General features: G+C 45.7%; 1 protein-coding gene across 6 annotated transcripts in view; it reads right to left on the bottom strand.

Annotated features, from left to right (window-relative positions):
• The window catches only part of prdm16 (PR domain containing 16), a 246,425-nt gene that overhangs the window by 148,367 nt on the left and 77,419 nt on the right, over positions 1 to 20,639 (bottom strand). For all 6 annotated transcript variants that reach the window (XM_084070463.1, XM_084070464.1, XM_084070466.1 and 3 more), the window contains exon 2: positions 17,236 to 17,807. In XM_084070463.1, coding sequence (XP_083926589.1) covers positions 17,236 to 17,807 — 572 coding nt within the window. The remainder of the gene's footprint in view (positions 1 to 17,235; positions 17,808 to 20,639) is intronic.

The raw sequence follows: 20,639 nt of genomic DNA, 5'->3' as shown, positions 1-20,639 counted from the left end.
TGAAGAACGGAGGAGATAAAAAGAAAGAGAGAAGACCTGCACACTTGAATGCTTTGCTTGCATAGCGCTTTTTATTTTTCTCCGTGGGCCTCCCTCTTGGAGCGAAGTGCCACTAGAAATACTGACCGGCTCACTCAGCCATCTTAAATCCCTCTCCCCTGTCCGTCTCACGTTCACTCAATAGACGCACACACGCACGCACGCACGCACGCACGCACGCACACGGTGGGATGTTGGTACTATGCGTGTGTGGACATCACAATTTTAGGGTGGAAATTGTATTAATATCATTCTTGCTATTTTGTTTGGCCATTTCTATAGTTGCGCTGATGTTGCACACCCAAAATGGCCAATCGATAAGCTCACAACACATTGCAGTGCAATGCATTGTGAGCTTGAAGATCAGCAATGTTTGGCGTGCGACACCGGCACTAAGTATACTTTAACTCTAACTCTGACCCTTAAACCTAACCTCCAAATGCCCAATCCTAACCAAACTGTAGGCATAACTCTAAAAAGTATAAACACGCGCGCGCACACGCACACACACGCGCACGCGCGCGCGCACACACACACACACACACACACACACACATTCACCTGCTCTCTCTGCTCTCTCTCTCTCCCTCACTTGGCCCCTACCACTTGATGTGCCCCAAGCTCCCCTTCTCAGAAAAGAGCCTGAACAAGCAGAGAGGATCTCCATTGGAGGGTGGGTGGGTGGGTGGGTTGGAGCGTGTGTGGAGAGTGAGATTTGGAAGTTTGTAAAGGTCAGCGCGGGACTTTGTTCAATCTGGGGGTTTATCTGGGCTACAGCAGCGCGGGACAATGGGGCCGCCGCCGTGCGACAGAAACCCAAGCTGTGACGGCTAAATTACTTCACTGATAAGGAAGAATTAGAAGCACTGGGACCCCGGAGGCCAGGAGGAGGTGAGAGCGAAAAAAAAAAAAACAGAAAGAGGAAGGAAAGAAGGGGAGAGAGGGAGAATGAGAGAGAGAAAGAAAGAGGCCATGGAAGGTGAAGAAGATGTGGTTGTAAAAGTATAGTATTTGTCACCCGTCTCTTCAGGAAAGCAAATGAGTTTGTTTGGAAGAGGCCTGTGTTTAATTTCATGGTCATGTGCTTTATCAGGACAGAGAGAGAGAGAGAGAGAGAGAGAGAGAGAGAGAGAGAGAGAGAGAGAGAGAGAGAGAGAGAGAGAGAGGAGAGAGAGAGAGAGAGAGAGAGAGAGAGAGAGAGAGAGAGAGAGAGAGAGAGAGAGAGAGAGAGAGAGAGAGAGAGAAAGAAAGAAAGAAAGAAAGAAAGAAAGAAGAAAGAAAGAGAGAGAGAGAGAGAGAGAGAGAGAGAGAGAGAGAGAGAGAGAGAGAGAGAGAGAGAGAGAGAGAGAGAGAGAGAGAGAGAGAGAGAGAGAGAGAAGAAGAGAGGGGAGATAGAGTTAAGAAAGAGGTGAATAATAGGCCATCTACATGTCAGCACCCCCTATTTTTCTCCACAGGAGAGGAAGAAATGAGAGGATTGGAGGAATGGAAAAGAGATGACTTCGATCTCCTGGGCTGCTGCATCCTACCCGTGTGTACAGTATGTGTGAGCGCGAGGGTTTCTTGTGCTTTTTGGCTTGTCTGCTCTTGTGTAAGTAGGTGAGTGAGTGCATGCGTGCAAACGTCGATGTTTAAGTGAGCTTTTTCCTTGTCTACCACTGTGCTGGTACTGTATGTCTGCCTCTCTGGTCTCTCTGGTCTCCAAGTCAAACGCTCTTATCAGCATTAACGTCCTCGTTCACAAGCTAGCATTGTAAGCTCTCCACCAGCAGAGGGGAGCAGGCTTTGTCACCAGAAACACTCTGGGCTTATAACAGCAAACATAACATGGCAACAAACATCACTGAGATAACTACTGTATCCACTACAAAAACCCTGTGTAATACTCTAACCATGAGCGATGACACACGTTAAAGCAGTCGTTCGCAGAACATTTCATTTCAATTACCCCCCCCCCCCCCCCCCCATAACTCTGAGGGTGTACAAATGGAACCAAATCGACACGTAAGGGTCCATTTGGTTCCATTTGTATACCCTCAGAGTTACAGACCTGGTAAGGGTCCATGTAGAACCCCTTCAAGGAACCCTGAGGGTCCCTGGACAGAACTTTATGTTTAATTACACGGTTACTGTACTTTTTTAAAAGGGTAGTTGGTAACTTAAGTCTTAAGTTTTTACATACCGTAACAGATTTTAGTTACTTTAAGGTACACATACATTAAGATTGGCAATCAAATGTTTCGTTAAAAAAAGGGCAGGGCGGAATATTCTCCTCCCCCCGTCCCCCCGCCACACACACACACACACACACACACACACACACGCTCGGACAGACGACAATGCTTTTGTTCTGTCAGCTGGCATGGCCTCCATATCACATGGCCCTGTCCTAAGCGCCTCAGAAATGGAGATTAGTTTCTCTGCTTTTATCACTAGCGTCCTGTGGTACCGGGTGACACGCGCTGGGTACGGCCGTGCACCGGCGACTCACACGTCAACTCACCTCCTCCTTCAGAGAAGGAGCGGTGACACAGAGCAGAGTCACATGACAGCTAATGGAGGACAAGATGGCCGATACAGCAGTAGGCCTGCTCTGTCCACAACGACAGAAGACGATTTGTGGGGATCAGTTTTGGCTTTCATGTCTGCCAATATTACTGTTACTGTATGTCCCAATCAATATAAGTCAGAAAATAAGCTGATTGTTATAGCTCTAACATACAGTATGTCAGTGACACAGGGAATGTGCAATTCCAAATTCTAATTGTCATTCACTGCACTACACCAATGTCTGTGTATATAATTTAGATTTTTCTTTTTACTTAAATACTCACTTACACTTAATTTCTTATTTTTTCTTAGTACCTGGATTGTATTATACCTTGTATTATACCGTATATGTTGGACATTGTTAACACAGTATGGTGAACTATGCCACACCAACATTTCAGTTGGATGTTGTGGTTGCTTAATACCTTTCGATTTCTGCTCAGCGACACAGGCAACTCTAGTCTGTTTTTGGCTCAGAGAAACCTGCAGTCAATGAGGAATGACTGCAGGCCATTCCACCTGAAAATGTGATCTGCGTCACTTAAAAATATGGCCTTATACGTTTGAAAATGACTCCAGCTTATAAAGGTTAATAAGAATTACTTTTAAGCAATGTTGAGAAAAATGTATGCATTCCTCACTGACTAACGAGGCCCATGGCAGATGGCAGGTCCATGACAAAGAAAAAGCATGAGGGTCATTTACATTTTCAACATTTAAAGCGCTGCTTTCATTTATTATCAGCATGACGACATGATTACAACTACAACTCCTGAAAGTTCTCTTTAACCAGATGAACCCCAGTGAACCCTATTCTGGGCATGTCATAATAGGTGAACATTCTGCAAAATTAGAAGAACATTCAGCAAAAAAAGAGGAACATTTGGCGTGAACAGAAGAATGTTGCGAGCTTATAGAACAAAGTATATAGTGTTTAACCATGCTAGTAAACACTGTAATTAAAATGTAAATGTTATGAATCAATGAGGATTACAACTTTACCAATACATTTCAAAATGTACAGTCGCTGTGTTTTGCGTTCAGAACTCACAGACCCAAAATAAATGAGGCAATGTTATCATATCTGAAATGTCTGGGATATATCTATTTTCACTGTTATTCGTCATAACATCTTGACACTCGTATACCAAATAAAGATATTACGTCGAAGTCCCAGTGAGAAACTGTTCTGTGTGTGTGGAGGAGATATGACAGATTTAGGGGTGTGTGTGGAGAGTGGAACAGTGCCCAGGATGATTAATAGACCAGCAGCCCACGCGCACACAACCACATACGTGGACGTACATGTATGTGGTACACACACACACACACACACACACACACACACACACACACACACACACACACACACACACACACACACACACACACACACACACACACACACACACACACACACACACACACACACACGCACGACAAGCCCTGCATCTCTTGACTCTGTCAAAGCCTTGGTGCCATCAACAGCAGACAGGGCTCCATGTCTCCCTCCCAGTGACAGCGTTGGAGAAAATGAGCGAAAAATCACTCGAGCGGATCAGGAGACTTTTCCAAAGTAAAGACGGCCCGGCGCGTTCGACACTTCAACAATTCAACACTGTTTTTACACGGAATGTCGTCATCCTGCTTAGCTTTTCACTCTGCCGCTGTTATTCTAAATGGCCGAGTCCAGGAAAGAACAACACAGCAGAATGTATTTTTCCTGCATGTATGTGCATTTGTGTGTGTGCGCGAGACCCGCGCGCACGTGTGTGTGTGTGTGTCTGTGTGTGTGTGTGCCTGTGTGTCTGTCTGTCTGTCAATCCGTGTGTGTATATGCTTAGGTCTGTGTGTGTGTATGGCCATTATGCATGTAATATACACATGTATGTGTGCACAGACTCAATCGACCACACACACACATACACATACAGCACACACACACACACACACACACACACACACACACACACACACACACACACACACACACACACACACACACACACACACACACACACACACACACACACACACACACACACACACACACACACACACACACACACACACACACACACACACACACACACACGCCAGGGCCTGCTGTTTTAATTAAAAGCAAGACAAAGAGCACGTAATAAAGTGTTGAGCTGGGCAGAATGTTTGTGATGTTCTGTACTGTACAGTGTGACTGTGGAAAGTAATCATCACAGCAGAGCAGAGCCACGGGAACCTGCTTAATAGGTCAGCACCTCCTGCCTGATCCCCACAAATGTTAGGAAATACTGTTAGCCCTTCAAAGGTGCTTGCGTGGGGGATAGAAAGTTGACAAACACAGTAGCTGTGTGTGTGTGCGTGCGTATGTGTGTGCGTGTGCGTGTGTGTGTGCGTGTGTGCGCGTGTGCGTGTATGTGTATGTGAGAGAGAGTGCCTTGTGGACAACAGAGGTCTTGCACAGCCTGGGTAGGCGATGACTGCATGTGCCTGGACAGTATGTGTAATGTGTATGCAATGCATATGTGTGTGCGTGTGCGTGTGCGTGTGCGTGTGTGTGTGTGTGCGTGCGTGTGTGCGTGCGTGAGTGTGCATGTGTGTATGTCCCTTATTTCTCCTGAGTGTGGCGCCCTGTTCTGACCCTTCTCTGATACTTTTCTACACACACACACACACAACAAATCCTGCTGGAGAAGCAAAAACGGGTTGTGTGTAACCCTCTGTCAAGTTGAAACTGGTTTCATGGCTAATTTATAAGCACCGCTGCAAAACACTAGCTGCAGCAGCAGCAGCAGTAGCACACGGCCAAGGGCTCTCACACACAAACCTCCAAGTTCATATTTCCCAGCGTGAGAGCATATATATCTAATCAACAACATAAACAGCCGTTTTGACAAATGTCATCATTTTCCTCCACGGCACAGAGCAGTGTCATTGTCTGCTCGTGGCCCCGGGGCCCAACTGATGGGCCTATTCATCAGGTCAACCATGAACGATGATGGGGGTTTCACCAGATACAGAGGAGGGGAAAGACGGAGGAAGGGAGGGAGTTGGAGACCGTTCGAGGAGGAGAAGGAGGAAATTAGGGAGTAGTTACCTGTGCTCGGCCACAGAGGGCTGATGTGCGCCAATGTGGGGGCTGTTAAATGAGAGTTTAAGAGCAGCGAGCACACAGAGAACCCCGTGCGATAAAAGGACAGCATTGTGGAGGGGGAGATGCGTGAAGCAACTGGGGTTTGGGGGGGAGAGGGGAGAGGGGGTTTATTCAGTTTGACAAGAGGTTCCATTGAGACTTCTCCTGGCTTGGAGTGGCGGAGGTCTGAAACCAATGACCAAGTAATAAGCAGTCCAAATCCCAGGGACAATATTTGTCGAGTCCCCGTCTCCCCCATCCACAAAGATGGATGACTTTGCCCCCATCTCTTTCCTCAGGAGCCCCCCGCACACCTTTCATCTGGGCCTGCCGGATTAATTTATTAACTAATTAACAGATGTTTGGTAACGAGTTATGAACAAATGATAAGGCATCAGGCTCCTAATCAAACCTGACGTTTAATTTGCAGCCCTGCTTCCTCGTTATCAATTACCGTGTTCAGTGGAGATAATTGACAAAGGTTTCGCACGCCAAGATGCCAGAGACACGTCTTTAACAGCTTCTTACAAAAAGAAAAAGAAAAAAAAATACCCGCACCGCTGCAGTGTTTCTAGGGGCAACAGCGACCATATGTTTAATATTAGATGGAATCTGTTCCACTGGAGTGCTCCGAAAGCTGGGAAAATTGGATTAAATTGGCTAATGGCATGTTTAAAACCCTACATAAAATGAACGTGAATGGAAGATATTACGGAGCCCCAGGTCTTGAAGACTTGTGGTGTTATGCTCTCTCTCCGGTGTTTTCACTCCGTGTGTAAACTTGGGGTTTCTTTCAAAGTCGAGTAATGATGAGGGGGAAAACCGCACGCTGTTGGTCAATACTGTTATTAGAGACCGCAGGATTGATATCCCTTTCATTACAAGGTGGGGGGACGGAGGCACGCGTGCCAAAATGAGTCCTTTTATTAACACACCATTTCACGTCACCAATCCTGAAAAACGTGCATTTTGAGTATAAACATGTGCCAGAAATGTGCCAGAATCAGTTATAGCCAGAAAGTGAAGTTGTGAATCCATCTTCAATATATCGTCACTGTCGGGCAGAAAGCTTGTATAACCATATTGTCAATACATGCCCTACTTCACCATACTACAGAGTAGTAACATAACAAAAAAATAGCAGATCTACAAGCTCAAAACTTTGCTACTTTTTTAATTTTTATCCTGATAAGTAACAGTTTTGGACATATGAGGTTTCCACCGGACAGCAACGATAATTTGTGTGCAAGTAACTGCAACATGAAGTGGAGACATGCACAAATTGAGACACTTGACATATGTAACGGTTTGACATCTTTCCTGACAAATACGGCATAAAAATCACGTCAGAGATAGGATAAAGGCTATACGGCTGTGTGTTTGTGCAAAATGTCAATACACAGTACAATCATCCGCTGATTTGCATCGAAACTAGATTGGTAGCCGAGACCAAATGGGACTGCTGTTTTTCCTGTTAAGTGGCTTGGAGGAGAGGTACACTCAGGAGCTCATCAGAGCATGGCCTTGATTTGATTACTAAAAGACATGCTAATCAGCACATTTACCTGAAGAGCTTCACTCACACAGTAAAGCCTGGTACAATGGTCCACACAGTAGGGGTTTGAAATAAATGGTGGGGCTGGAGGAGCTGAACGTCTGGAAAGGGATGAGGGAACAATGGGTTCATATGGAATTAAAGGTGTGATATATTAAGGCTGTGTAAAAGGGGATATTCTCCTTAACCTTGACCGACACTCACAATCACAACAGCATGACCATCGGTGTCACAGTGAGAACATTACGCACCACATTAGTCAAATTGAGCAGGAAACGACTCCGGATGTCCTTATCTCTCTCCCTCTCCCTCTCGCTCTCTCTCTCTCTCTAACACTCTCTACCTCTCTTTGTCTAATTCCATCCATTCCATTATTGCAACTATACTGTCCCCTGGCAGTCCCTGGCAGTCCCTGCCCTATCAGCTTGGTACCAGTCGTCCTTTGGGTCGAGCGTTGAGATAAAGGACGCCTTACTGTGGAAGGCAAACAGATCAGACAAGTTGCAAACTGCACCTTGAATGCCCTGTAATGCTATCTTGGCACATAAGGACTTGGCCATCCGCCTTCCAAGCGAACATACAAAAGGCGAGCAAACAGCTTTAGAAGGTGAGAGGTGGGGTCAGGACAGATAAGTGTCAGGGTGCGGCCCGGGCCAAGACTTCTTCTCCTTCTCAGAGTTTGGAGAGGACGCTAGCTGAGATTAGTTTAGCAATTAGGCGGAAGAATAAAAGGAGTGCGTCCGTGTGAAAGGGCTTGCTGTCAGAGCCAGAGAATGAGGGCATGACGGAGGAGTGAGGGAGATGCATGATGCCATGGCTGGATGGGTATCTGTCACGTAGGCCCTCGGCAGCGTGAGAGTGCCCGCCCGACGTCTTAGGCCTATCGTTAAGTCAATACCAGGGTAAACAGAAGAGCTAGCATTCTTTCCCCTCTCTTTCCTCACATCATGGGATGAATGATACTGATATGGAAAATCACCCCACACCACAGAAAGCAAACAGAAAAAGAAAGAGAGAGAGAGAGAGAGAGAGAGAGAGAGAGAGAGAGAGAGAGAGAGAGAGAGAGAGAGAGAGAAGGAGAAGGAGAGAGAGAGAGAGAGAGAGAGAGAGAGAGAGAGAGAAAAGTTTGCCCGGCAACAAAGTCATCCCAAGGTCCTCAGCTGCGAGCGACTCTCTTTGAAGCAGAGACAAATATGGCCATAGGGGTGACACGGACTGCAGTGATGTGTGTGTTTCTGTTTGTCCTGACCTCAGCAAAGGATTAACCCATTAAGACCTGAGGCCGAGTCTACAAATGCCTTCTACATCAGTGGTTCTCACACTTTCAAGATATTTAAAAAATGTTCAAAAATAGCAGATGTACAAGCTCGCAGCACGACACGAAGTGACGCGCTGTGAGCTTGTATATCTGCTATTTTTGAATAGCCAACGCAAAAGAAAATCTAAAAGGACACTGATGCTTTCCTGTTTTTAACGAGTTAAATGTGAACACACATCCAATAATATCAGAAAAGCATAGTATGCCCTCAGACGCTGAAATAAAAGGAAGCCACAACAAAAGGAATTACTGACGTGTTGTTTGCAAATGACTCATTTCTTAGGCCTTTAGATGAATGAGAGTTGACGTGCACACACAGCAGAGGAGTTATCATGTCCTGGCATTTACCAATGAAAATTCAACTGAATTCTTTCAAGAACAGAATAGCTGGTTGCATGATTCGTGGATGAGGGTGCGAGGCTTGTCTGCTTATTTGTTATGACGTTGCCTATAATTTATGCAATATTTTTTAACACTAAAATATACAATAGCCTTGTGTTCTCATCCATAATGAATATTATTTCTAAGGGGTTGAAGGAAATATGTACATTTTCTGAAAGAGGTGGGACTTGTTGTTCAGTTTAAGGCCCCTGGGCCATTTAGCCAATTTCACATTCTCCCTTTCTCCTAATTTCCTCTCCAAGCCACGTACAGTTGTGGTATGAAGTTGTACATCACACAGCTATGGCAACCAGGCAGACGTGGCTGATTCTCACAAAAGCAATGTAAGGTGAAAGAGAAAACAAAAGTGAGCACAGCGATGTCTTATAGAACATTGTTTTGAGCTGGAAGATTACTCTCATCCATCTTAACCTATAAAATAAAATGAGATCCATGAGAATAGAACCTAGATGTGACAACCAACCAGCCAGTCACAGTGCGTCCCTCTGTCTAGACAGTGAGATCGGGATAATTAAACGTCACTGAAATACATCACAAATACTGGAGGGGGAATATGAATCATAAGTTAAGTACTGTATCGCTAGTTTTCCCTGATTGTAAAAGCCAAAGGAGTCGGCTCTTGTTGGTCATCTAAGTCAAAGGATCTGGCTCCCAGAAAAGAGCAGGACTGTCCATCACGAGCACTGAGCAGGAAGGACTACAGCCATCGAACGCTCAGTACCTGACAGTGCGCTGTGTAAATTGCCATGCCATTAACACTGACCAGATCAATAGTAAATGTGGTAATTAAAGCTCGAGAAAAGCAGCCAGTTAATTGGTCAGAATTGACACTCTGCATGATACTTATGCATCTTCACAAATCCAGAGAAAAAGCAGGAGAGAGAGAGAGAGAGCAATTTCTCAGCGACGCCCGAATCACATGTTGACTTTTACAACGAGCGCTTCGCGAGAGCAAATACACTCTCTCTGCAGGAACAAAAGATACGGAGAGATGACAAAGGCTTAGAGGTGCTGGAGTAGTGACAAAAGCCATGATTCAGAGGTGTGCAGACACGCCCGGCGGTCACCAGGTAAAGAGGAGGGCAGGGTAAACACCATTAATACAGCACAAACGCTTGGCTCTTTATGTTTGATTTGGAGCTTCACAGTGTATTCACTTTACGCAGACCGAATGAAGAGATCTGATTCGCTCTTTTTTTCCCTCTTTTTTTTTGCAGCCATGTCTGACAACCCTTTGCTTTTGTTTCAAGCATTGTTAAAACCTATATGTTTCATATAGGAAGAGTTTATGCCGTAACATGCAGTTGTGCAATTCCGTGCAGTTATTGTACAGTATCTGTTAAAGTACACAGACTCGACACCCACACACACACACACACACACACACACACACACACACAGTCGCCCACGCACTTGCCTTCTGTCCTACCATCTGCACACACAGGGGACAAAGATCCGACAGTCCATTCAATGTCAGTCGGTGAACTGCGCAGCAACACCTCCAGCCATTGTAAAGTGACATGCTTCTATCAATAGGCAAAGCCTGGCCAATCTCCCCGCTAGATAATAGCTGGAGTCAGTCTGACAGTAGATCCGCACACTGTGGACTCTCTGAGGGGGCCTCTCCTCACTCAGACTGTCTGCTCACAACCTTCCTGTCCTGTCCTGGGGGGTTTGACAATCACACACACACACACATACTGTACGTACAGACAGACAGACAGACAGACAGACACACAGATGCATAGCCACATGAGACACACAGGTGCTAAGACATACAAAGGCAAACATGCACTGAGACAGAGATTTGCACGCACACATGCACGCGTAATCGCGTATGGTGGCGTGCGTGTGTTCTGCGCGTGTAGACAGTGACACACACACACACACACACACACACACACACACACACACACACACACACACACACACACACACACACACACACACACACACACACACACACACACACACACACACACACACACACACACACACACACACACACACAAGCGACCCGGGGCCCTTGCGTTCTATCATGTTGTGCTAAAGGGAGAGTATAATGGTTTTTAAATGGATGGCGAGTCTCAGACAGAGGAGAATGGCCGTGGCCTGCAGCGAAGCAGCTCTTAGATTGAGCTGTCCGTCTCGGTGAAATGAGTCTGAGTTAACACCTCTTCCAGTCCCCTAATGCCCCGGGACAGACAACACTATGCTTCCTCTCGTCCTCTCTCTCTCTCGCTTTCTCCTCCTCACTCGCTCTCTCTCTCCCTCTGTCTCTCCTCCGTAACCCGATTTCTCCGCTTATTTCTCTGTCTCTTTCTTTCTCTCCTTCCATCTCTCTTTCTTAACCACATTAACCCTGGCATCCCTATTTTGGGCATGTCGTTATATACAGTAGGTGTGAATTCTCAAAATCTGCCTAGGCTTACAGTATTGTACATGCGTATTCATTCACATCGTACATGGGTGTTGCACAGTGAATATAGGGGATCTACAAGCTCATAACCTTTTGCGGCACGCTGTAAGTTTGTAGATAGGTTTTCATCATAGGACGTTATAACTATTTGTTCTCTCTTTTTTTTGGCTTTTTTTTCACTGTCTCTCCACTATGCTGACATCACAAGCCATCCACTCTCTCCAATCAGATATTAGAAGCACTCTGGCATAACTACAGTGCAGTGAGATCACTGGAGTTGCATGGCTCAGCTGGTAGATTACAGCACTCACAAAGCCAAGATCATAAGCTCTTGACATTTGCTAGATGGTGCTCCACAAAATTGCAGTCTAAAATGTACTGAAACTTGCTTTAGAGACTGGTTTGTATCAGTGTTGATTTCGTCGACTAAAACTATGACGAAAAATGTTCGTCGACTACCTTTTTCACTGACAAAAACGAAATAAAAACGAAATAAAAACTAAGCTACAGTGACTAAAATCAAGACTAAATACATTGACAATTTTGTCAACAAATAAAAACTAAGAGATCCAGTAGAACTAAGACAAGTCATTTTAAATCAACTGCAGATTTAGTCGACTAAAATCGTATGATATTTAGTCGACTAAAACTAGACAAACAGTAAAACATTTCAGATGACTAAAATATGACAAAAACTAAATGGAATTTGATCCAAAAGACTATATGACTAAAACTGAATCAAAATTTGCTGTCAAAATCAACACTGGTGTGTATCCATGCTGTTTGTGCCACTGTGTCTTTATTACTCCAAAAAGGAGTAACCTGCAGTACCTGCTGCCCTGTTGGAGTTTTATTCCATAATGGGGAAAATGGTCACACTTTCTCAAATTCTGTTAGAAAATACATCACTGTTTCTCTTCTTTTTTATGGCCCTCAGATCCTCTATATGTTTTAGAGATATTGAATGGTTGAACTTGTTGTTTCCCCAATTGTATATGTAATGTTGTGGGGGAGAGGCCTCCATTTACTCCTGTTCATTTTCCCACCATGTAGGGCTGAGCTGTAATGTCTGAGGTCTTAGCTAGATATGATCATATTTACACCGTGGGGATCTTAGATCACATCGCTTATTATCTTTCATAACACGTACCCCTGTTCTGGCCAGGGTCTGGTGGAGGACACACACACACACGCACACACACACACGCACACACGCACGCGCACGCACACGCACACGCACACACACACGTGCACACACACACTCACACGCACGCACGGTTACCATTAACAGTATAATAGTCCTGTGTGTCTGAGGCTTAAGCACCTCTTTTTTTGCGCACGCACGCACGCCCTCTCTCTCTCTCTTTCTATTCTATCAATCTCGACCCATCCGTTTTCACCCCTTTCCAGTGTTGTCACCCACACTTCAATGTCCAGCTCTCCTCACTCTGCACTCCTTCTCTCTCTCTCTCTCTCTCTCTCTCTCTCCCCCCTCCCCCCACACTCTTTCTCACTTTCTTCTCTTTCTCTCTCCTCTCTCTCAGCCTGTCTATTTGTCTAAGACCAGAGGCAGTGGAGGAGAAGGGTAGACGATGGGGGGGTGGGGGGGGTAGTAGAGAGCACGGTTCCTTGGGGAGTCTGTTGATGGCTATCAACAGTCCCAGTGTTATGACTATCTGTGATAAGGGCTCTGGGAGGGACAGAACCCCAGAAGGGCCCGGCTCGCAGACCCAAACCAGACAGGATGTCTTAAAAAATAAAAGGAAAACAGTCGTCCAATCTGAGTGTGACCCGAGGAGAGACTTTCAAATGCCACAGGGCAGGAGCAGGACAAGAAGAGATGTCCAGCCCTACTCAGTGTGTGTGTCTGGAGGCAAGTGACGGAATCTTTCAAAAATGTTGTAAGTTGAAGAGGAATACGGATAAACTGACATCAGGTGAACCTTAAGTGCCACTGGTCAATGATAAATGAATCCAAATGTCACCACACCACAAACGGCCAATAAAACCGGATTTATACTCATTTGTGTGTCCCGGCACCGAAAATAGACAATCTACGAGCTCACAATGTGTCACAGAGTGCATATCAAGCCCCTTAATGTACGTACAAAAGTTGCGTGACACACAAAGAGACAGGCTCATGTGGAATGTGCTCCACAGTTTGTCAATGAACCTGCGATGTGTGGCTTATTGGTCTAAGATGGCTGATATGTCAGGTAAACACTCAGACAAAGACCTGCAGTGACATGGTGATCGGATGTCTGGTGACATACTAATGAACAGAAGTACACGGATTCTTTACTCAAATAAAAGTTAAATTACTCATCTGGGGAAAAAATGCTCCAGTAAAATTTGAAGTACCATTTAGAAATATATAATATAAATATAATATCGTCTCTGTCGGGTGGAAACCTCCAAATGTCCAAAACTGTTACTTTTCAGGATTAAAATTCAAAAACAGCAAAAATAGCAGTTCGACAAGTTCAAAACGCGTCGCTTGCGACGCGTTTCGAGCTTGTAGATCTGCTATTTGTGATACTTTTGTGTGACACTGTAGTATGATCAAGTAGGGCGTTAATTAACGAACGTTTAAAATATGGAGATAAGAGGTTATTCTGCCCGACAGCAACGATATATAAGTATATAAAAGTACATGCTGTTAAATGGCTGCATGTGGCTCAGGAGGAAGAGCGGCCGTCTGGGAATCGGAAGGTACCTGGTTTGATCCCACCTCGAACATACAGTAGAGCTGAGAGAACATAGAGCTGAGGGAACATAGGGCTGAGAGAACATAGAGCTGAGAGAACATAGAGCTGAGAGAACATAGAGCTGAGAGAACATAGAGCTGAGAGAACATAGAGCTGAGGGAACATAGGGCTGAGAGAACATAGAGCTGAGAGAACATAGAGCTGAGAGAACATAGAGCTGAGAGAACATAGAGCTGAGAGCTGAGAGAACGTAGAGCTGAGAGAACGTAGAGCTGAGAGAACATAGAGCTGAGAGAACATAGAGCTGAGAGAACATAGAGCTGAGAGAACATAGGGCTGAGAGAACATAGAGCTGAGAGAACGTAGAGCTGAGAGAACATAGAGCTGAGAGAACATAGAGCTGAGGGAACATAGAGCTGAGGGAACATCCCCCAACCAGTCCCCGGTGTTGTAATAATATCGCCCAATGTTCCTTATAATTAGGATGACTAAATACAGAGGGGAAAACTCCAGGTATGTGTAAATCTACTTGGCAAATAGTCCAACAACAACTAAAGGAGACACAATTTTCTTTCCTTTTTACTTAAAGTTTAAAAGCAAAAATAGTCCCCTAATGAAAAACACAGACTGACAGAGGGTCAGAACGAGAGAGAGAGAGAGAGAGAGAGAGAGAGAGAGAGAGAGAGAGAGAGAGAGAGAGAGAGAGAGAGAGAGATAGAGAGAGAGAGAGAGAGACACAGACAGACAGGGGGGTGGGGGGTAGGGGGAGAGAGCTATAGATGGGGTAGCGGGGGGGAGCTAGGGAGAAAACATGAGAGCAGAGGGGAGAGTGTAGTTTTTGGAGGGGTGCCTTATGCACCCTGAATGGCTAGCCATAATATGAACTTTACATAGGAAAAGGTTGCTCATGGCACTCTGCCATGTACTGTAGCAGCGTGTGCTTTGTGCTCTAATCGCCAGCGTGCTCTTACAACTGTTAGGAGAGAGAACAGAAGAGAAGAGAAGAGGGAAATGGGATTTGGGAGGGAAATGGTTTTGGGATAATGATTTTTGAAATAAAAGGCGTATGCGTGTTGGTGCGGCATGCATAATCCCCCTGACCCTATACTTTCCAGTTAACGTCTAATCCCGAATCACAGTTGGGCTTCTTCTTTAATGTGTGTTTAAATGTGAAGTGGAGAAAAAAAAAACTTCTACTATTACATAATTACACAGCGAAATCCTTAGTGTTAGTTTATCCATTTGGAACTCAGAGTGTACAAAAGTTACACACAGAGTTAAATTAACGCTCAGGACGCATGATTTTATAGTGTATCGCTTGTATCCTATTTCTCGCCCTGCAAGTATGTCTCTTTTTCCCACCTGACATACTGTAGTTTAAGTGACCCTTGTTTTCATTAATATCACTTACTTGTAATTATTGTGCTCCACAAATTGAAGATAATTCTACCATTGTTCTTTTCTTCTTATAAGAGTGTCAGATTAAAATATCGTTGCTATCAAGTGGAAACCTCATGACATTATGTCCAAAACTGTTACGTTTTGGACAACAACAAAAAGAAGCTCAAAACTTGAGCTTGTAGATCGGCTATTTTTGCTAATTTTGTGTGACAGTGTAGTATGACAAAGTAGGGCATTAATTTACAGAAAGAAACATAAACAGTTGAAATATGGAGATACAAGGTTTCTGCCCTACAGCAACGATATAATTTAACTCCGAGAGTACACTGAAGAATTTAGTACATTCTCAGAATTACAGACTGAGTGGTTCCTAACTATCAATCATTTAGCTGGGGACCCCCTGGAACCTATCCAAGAACCCCTGGGGGTCCGCCGACCCCTTGTTTGAGAACCAGTGGCATGCGGCAGTTGGCGGTGTCTAGTTCCTGCACTGCAGACCCTTTCCAAGATGACTCCAATGATTAACTCGTCCGAGCCTCTATCCATAATTGCATATGAATGTAATATTAGACTATATGAATGACCAGCCCTTAGAAAGCAGAAGGGGCAGAGAGTTAGCGAAATGAGAAGCAGCCCGGGATATTTCATCTCTGATTAGGCATACGAGAGAGAGAGAGAGAGAGAGAAAGAGAGAGAGAGAGCAAGAGAGAGAGAGAGAGAGAGAGAGAGAGAGAGAGAGAGAAAGAGAGAGAGAGAGAGCAAGAGAGAGAGAGAGAGAGAGAGAGAGAGAGTGAAAGAGAGAGAGCAAGAGAGAGAGCAAGAGAGAGAGAGAGAGAGAGAGAGAGAGAGAGAGAGAGAGAGAGAGAGAGAGAGAGCAAGAGAGAGAGCAAGAGAGAGAGAGAGAGAGAGAGAGAGAGAGAGAGAGAGAGAGAGAGAGGGTGAACGAGAAAGAGAGCGAGAGAGACAGAGCAAGTAAGCAAGACAGACAGACAGACAGACAGACAGACAGACAGACAGACAGAGCCAGAGAAAGAAGAGGACGGCACAGAGAGAGAGAGAGCGATCAGGAGTTCCTTTCCCCCCTAATGAGCTTACTGAAGCAACTTCAATATCCTCTAATGTCATGATGAAATGAAAATTAATAGTTCAATACGCCGCCACCGCATTGGGCCACGCTTCTACCATTTCCATATCGGGTGGCGTGACCAAATGAGCGCGCTCGCTCGCTCGGACCGACGCCCAGAAAAGCTGATACCTACACTAATCAGACGGATTTTTCCGTCTGACATTGGCGGGCTGGAGGAATTCTGGATTTGTGTGTGTGTGTGTGTGTGTCTGAGTTCATAGATATGGGCCAATCGGAAAAGGGCATGCAAATGGAATAAGCATCTCCACTGATGGAGATGAAGGTCTCTGGAGGGGCAGCAATGGTTGGGTCCACTCTTTCACTTACCTTTATTAAGGTGGCTTCATTCATTTCTTACATTCACCATTTCATTTCATAACACTCACAACAATACGCACTTGTATTTGAGATAGTAGGGTTGCTCACAAGAAACGCGACTCCAAACTAATTGTGGCTCGTCTAAAAATGGGGGAAAAGGTGAAAAGGAAGACGAATACATATAACGGCAAAAAAACAAAAGGATGCAGACACCAGGAGCACAAAAAACATAAAGACTATGAGGACAAAATAACATGCAGAGACCCTACCTCCCAGCCAAAGGAGCCATCTTTGCTCGAGGCCCCATGGTGCAGCAGGTTCTGGGGTCCAAACCTCTCGCCCGCCCCGATGCGCATCTTGGCCCAGACGCCCAGGCCGGCGCCGGGCACCGAGGACTCCCGCAGCTCCAGCTCGCCGGGAATGGGAATGTCGTCTGGAATGTAGACGGGCGCCTCGTACGGGGAGCCCTCCTTGGGCGTGGTGAAGTCGTCCTCGTTGCTGCTGCTGTTGTTGTTGTTGTTGTTGTTGTGGTGGTGGTGCATGTCGTGGAGGTGGTGGTGGTGGTGTGAGGCGTAGATGTGGGGGTGGAGCAGGTGATGGTGGTGCTGGTGGTGCTGGTGGTGGTGGTTGTTGGGGTGGGAGGCGGGCGGGGAGGCCGAGGGAGACGACATGCCCATGAGGAGCCCATCCTCTCCGTCGCCGTCCTCCGGGCTGTCGTCGCCGCCCCCGCCGCCGTCTCCTCCGCCGTCTCCGCCCCCGGCCTCGCCCCCTCCGCCGCCGGTCGCTAAACTGGGGAGGTCAGCCTCTGTCTCGAACACGCTGTCCACTGGCTCACTGTCGCCTGGGGGAGGAGAGAGGGAGTGTAGAGGTTAATAAACGGATACATGGAGGCTATACGGGGGGATCAGCGACTGGCTTTTACGTGCTTCATCCTCGGTGTGATTTCAATCTGTTATTTTTGTTAACAGACCTCGGTTCGGGAGACGTTCCCAAGCTATATGCTTTGGAATTGCTTCCAATTCCGCAATGCTGAAAGGGGGGGTGGGGGGGGGGAATACGGGACAGGCCAGCACCGTTGATCAAAAACACGTTTTGGTATTGGAACTCACTCGCCTCAAGATGATTTTACTCTTCATCTCGCTGTACGTATTCTCAGAACTCTCTAGAAAAATTGTGAGTCAGTGCTTACGACTTGAATATTATGTTTCCTAACTAATTACCCTTTGCGACCCTCATCCGAAAAAAAACCTTTAAAAAAACCGACAACATGACGCATCTACAGCCAAACCCCTGTAACACCAATGAGAGTTCTTCCATCTGTCTGAGGCTTCGGGCACACGGTCAAATCCTCAGTTAATTTACCCATTTGTAACTCTGGGAGAGGACGAATGTAACCAAATGGACCCGTAAGGGTCCATTTGGTTACATTTGTACACTCCCAGAGTTAACACTGGGGCGGGGAGCAGCCAGAGGAAGACAGAGAAGCGGCGAGTCCCCCCTGATGGGCGAAGCTCTCCCTTCCATGCAGTCACAGTTTCCTGCCAGGGCTCTCGTCTTACAGATAATGGGCAGCAGCGTCTGACCGTGCCCCATCAGCGACCTGGTTAGCCTAGTCACCCAGCATTATTGTCACTTCCAGCGACTGACAACTAAATTGTGGTTCTGCTCCGGGATCCGACTGCTCCAAATGCGATGAAAGTGATGCTGAATATTACACGTTTGTGTGTGCGTGCGCACACGTGTGTGTGTGTGTGTGTGTGTGTGTGTGTGTGTGTGTGTGTGTGTGTGTGTGTGTGTGTGTGTGTGTGTGTGTGTGTGTGTGTGTGTGTGTGTGTGTGTGTGTGTGTGTGTGTGAGAGAGCGTGAAAGAGAGACTTCTTCAATAGCCGTGGGAAGATAGCCTTTTGTTCTTTTATCCCATTTCTTTCAGTGTGATAATGAATAACCACTGGTGAAGAAGGCTTGTTAGAGTCTCCAACTGTAACCAGCACGCGCACACGCACGCACGCGCACACACCCACATGCACACGCACACACACGCACACGCGCACACACACGCGCGCGCGCACGCACACACGCTCGTCTGAATGTGCTTCCCATTTCTCTCCTCCCTTTGGACCGGTCCCAGTGTCTTTTAGTGGATGCACTGCTGTAGTTTTACTATCTAAACACAGTGACTGACAATCAGAGGGCTAACTAGGCCCAAAATTACAGCAGGAGTGGTTCCAATCAAGCCTCGCTCCCTGTAGTCTCCATGCCGCATGCTGCCAAGCCTGCTCCAGCTCCCCAGGCAATAGCACTATGCAGCGTCCACAAACACCACTTGTTAGTGTATCAAAGTCTCATGTTAGTTATATCGTTGAGTCCATCATTTGTTCCTGCCAACATGATTGCTTTTCATTTTGAGAACATCATTTGGATGAGTAGACACACACACACAAGGACTTGTGTGAATCTCATCTTGCATGGTTCACATTGCTTTCGTTCATTTTTGATCACTTGAACACATGCAAAAAACATTGCTTTGTTTTCAGTGTTAAAACATTTTTGTTTTTAAGTAGTTTTTAATCAGGGTTTTTTTGTTTTTGTTTTTTAATTAAATATCTGTAAATGGTTGTAGGGTCTGTGGTAGGCTTGGTGAGAGGGTAGCCAGAGGCTGGTAGGAAGGAAAAGGCTTGAATGAGCTAAGCAAGAAACCAGATCAGTAAAAGAAACATCTAGAGCATATTCAGGATATGGCCTATCAGATTCCTGCTCTTTGATAAATGCTTTGGAATTGCGCCCAGTCATATATTGAGAGAATATGAAAGTTGCTAAGTTAACTGACATGTAAGTCTTAAAACGTGAAATGCGAAACTACGAAACCATGCGACAAGGGCTTTTCAGCGCCTGGCAAAAACTATATAGGGCCGTCCATAGAGATCCGGGAAACTTATCATATAAAAACTGCGGCAGTAAAAATCCGGGATTTTTATGGCCGATTTTGCGTCATCCAGTGATTTTTGAGGGGGAAAAGAACCCATTTTTTTAATGATGGCTGTTTCATAGGAGCTCAGGCCAGGCGCGCAATTAAGAATGGAACATGTGAGCCAGCAGTAGCTTCCATTTTTCACAGATCAATTAAAGTTTTACTGCCCGGCCCTATCTGCTGCTGCCTCTCCACAATCAAAAGTGTTTTCGGGCCTGTTAAAACTTTTTCTCTCTCTCTCTCGCTCTCTCTCTCCTTCACCCCCCTTTCACTGGCACCCGACCCATCGGGCGCAATTTGAACAAGCCGAGAGACAGCCTTGGAAAATCTATTAAATACTATTCAGCTTTAAGAGCCTCCGAGCAGAAAAAGAAAATGCACTGAAAGCTACATCAAGTAATTTAAGGAGAAAGAAGTGAGGAAAACAACAATGAAAAAAAAAACACTTAATTTTGATGAACAAAACATCTTTTGTGAGAGGCGTTAAGTAGCGGTGTAAGGTAGAAATGGCACTCACTCACACACTAACAAACAAACACACACACACAAAGAGATCCTGACGTGAGGTAAGATCTCATGCCCTCAACTTCTCTTATTCATATAAAAGTTGCCTGAGAGAAAAAGAATGAGAAGGTAATAGATTAATAGCCAGAGACAAACTCTCTCTCTTACTCTCTCTCTCTCTTGCTACCCTCTCTGTGACATG

Source organism: Gymnoscopelus microlampas (assembly GCF_963454915.1).
Source record: "Gymnoscopelus microlampas genome assembly, chromosome: 10".
In the NCBI taxonomy this organism is placed as follows: domain Eukaryota; kingdom Metazoa; phylum Chordata; class Actinopteri; order Myctophiformes; family Myctophidae; genus Gymnoscopelus; species Gymnoscopelus microlampas.
This window is presented reverse-complemented; position numbering and strand designations above follow the sequence as displayed.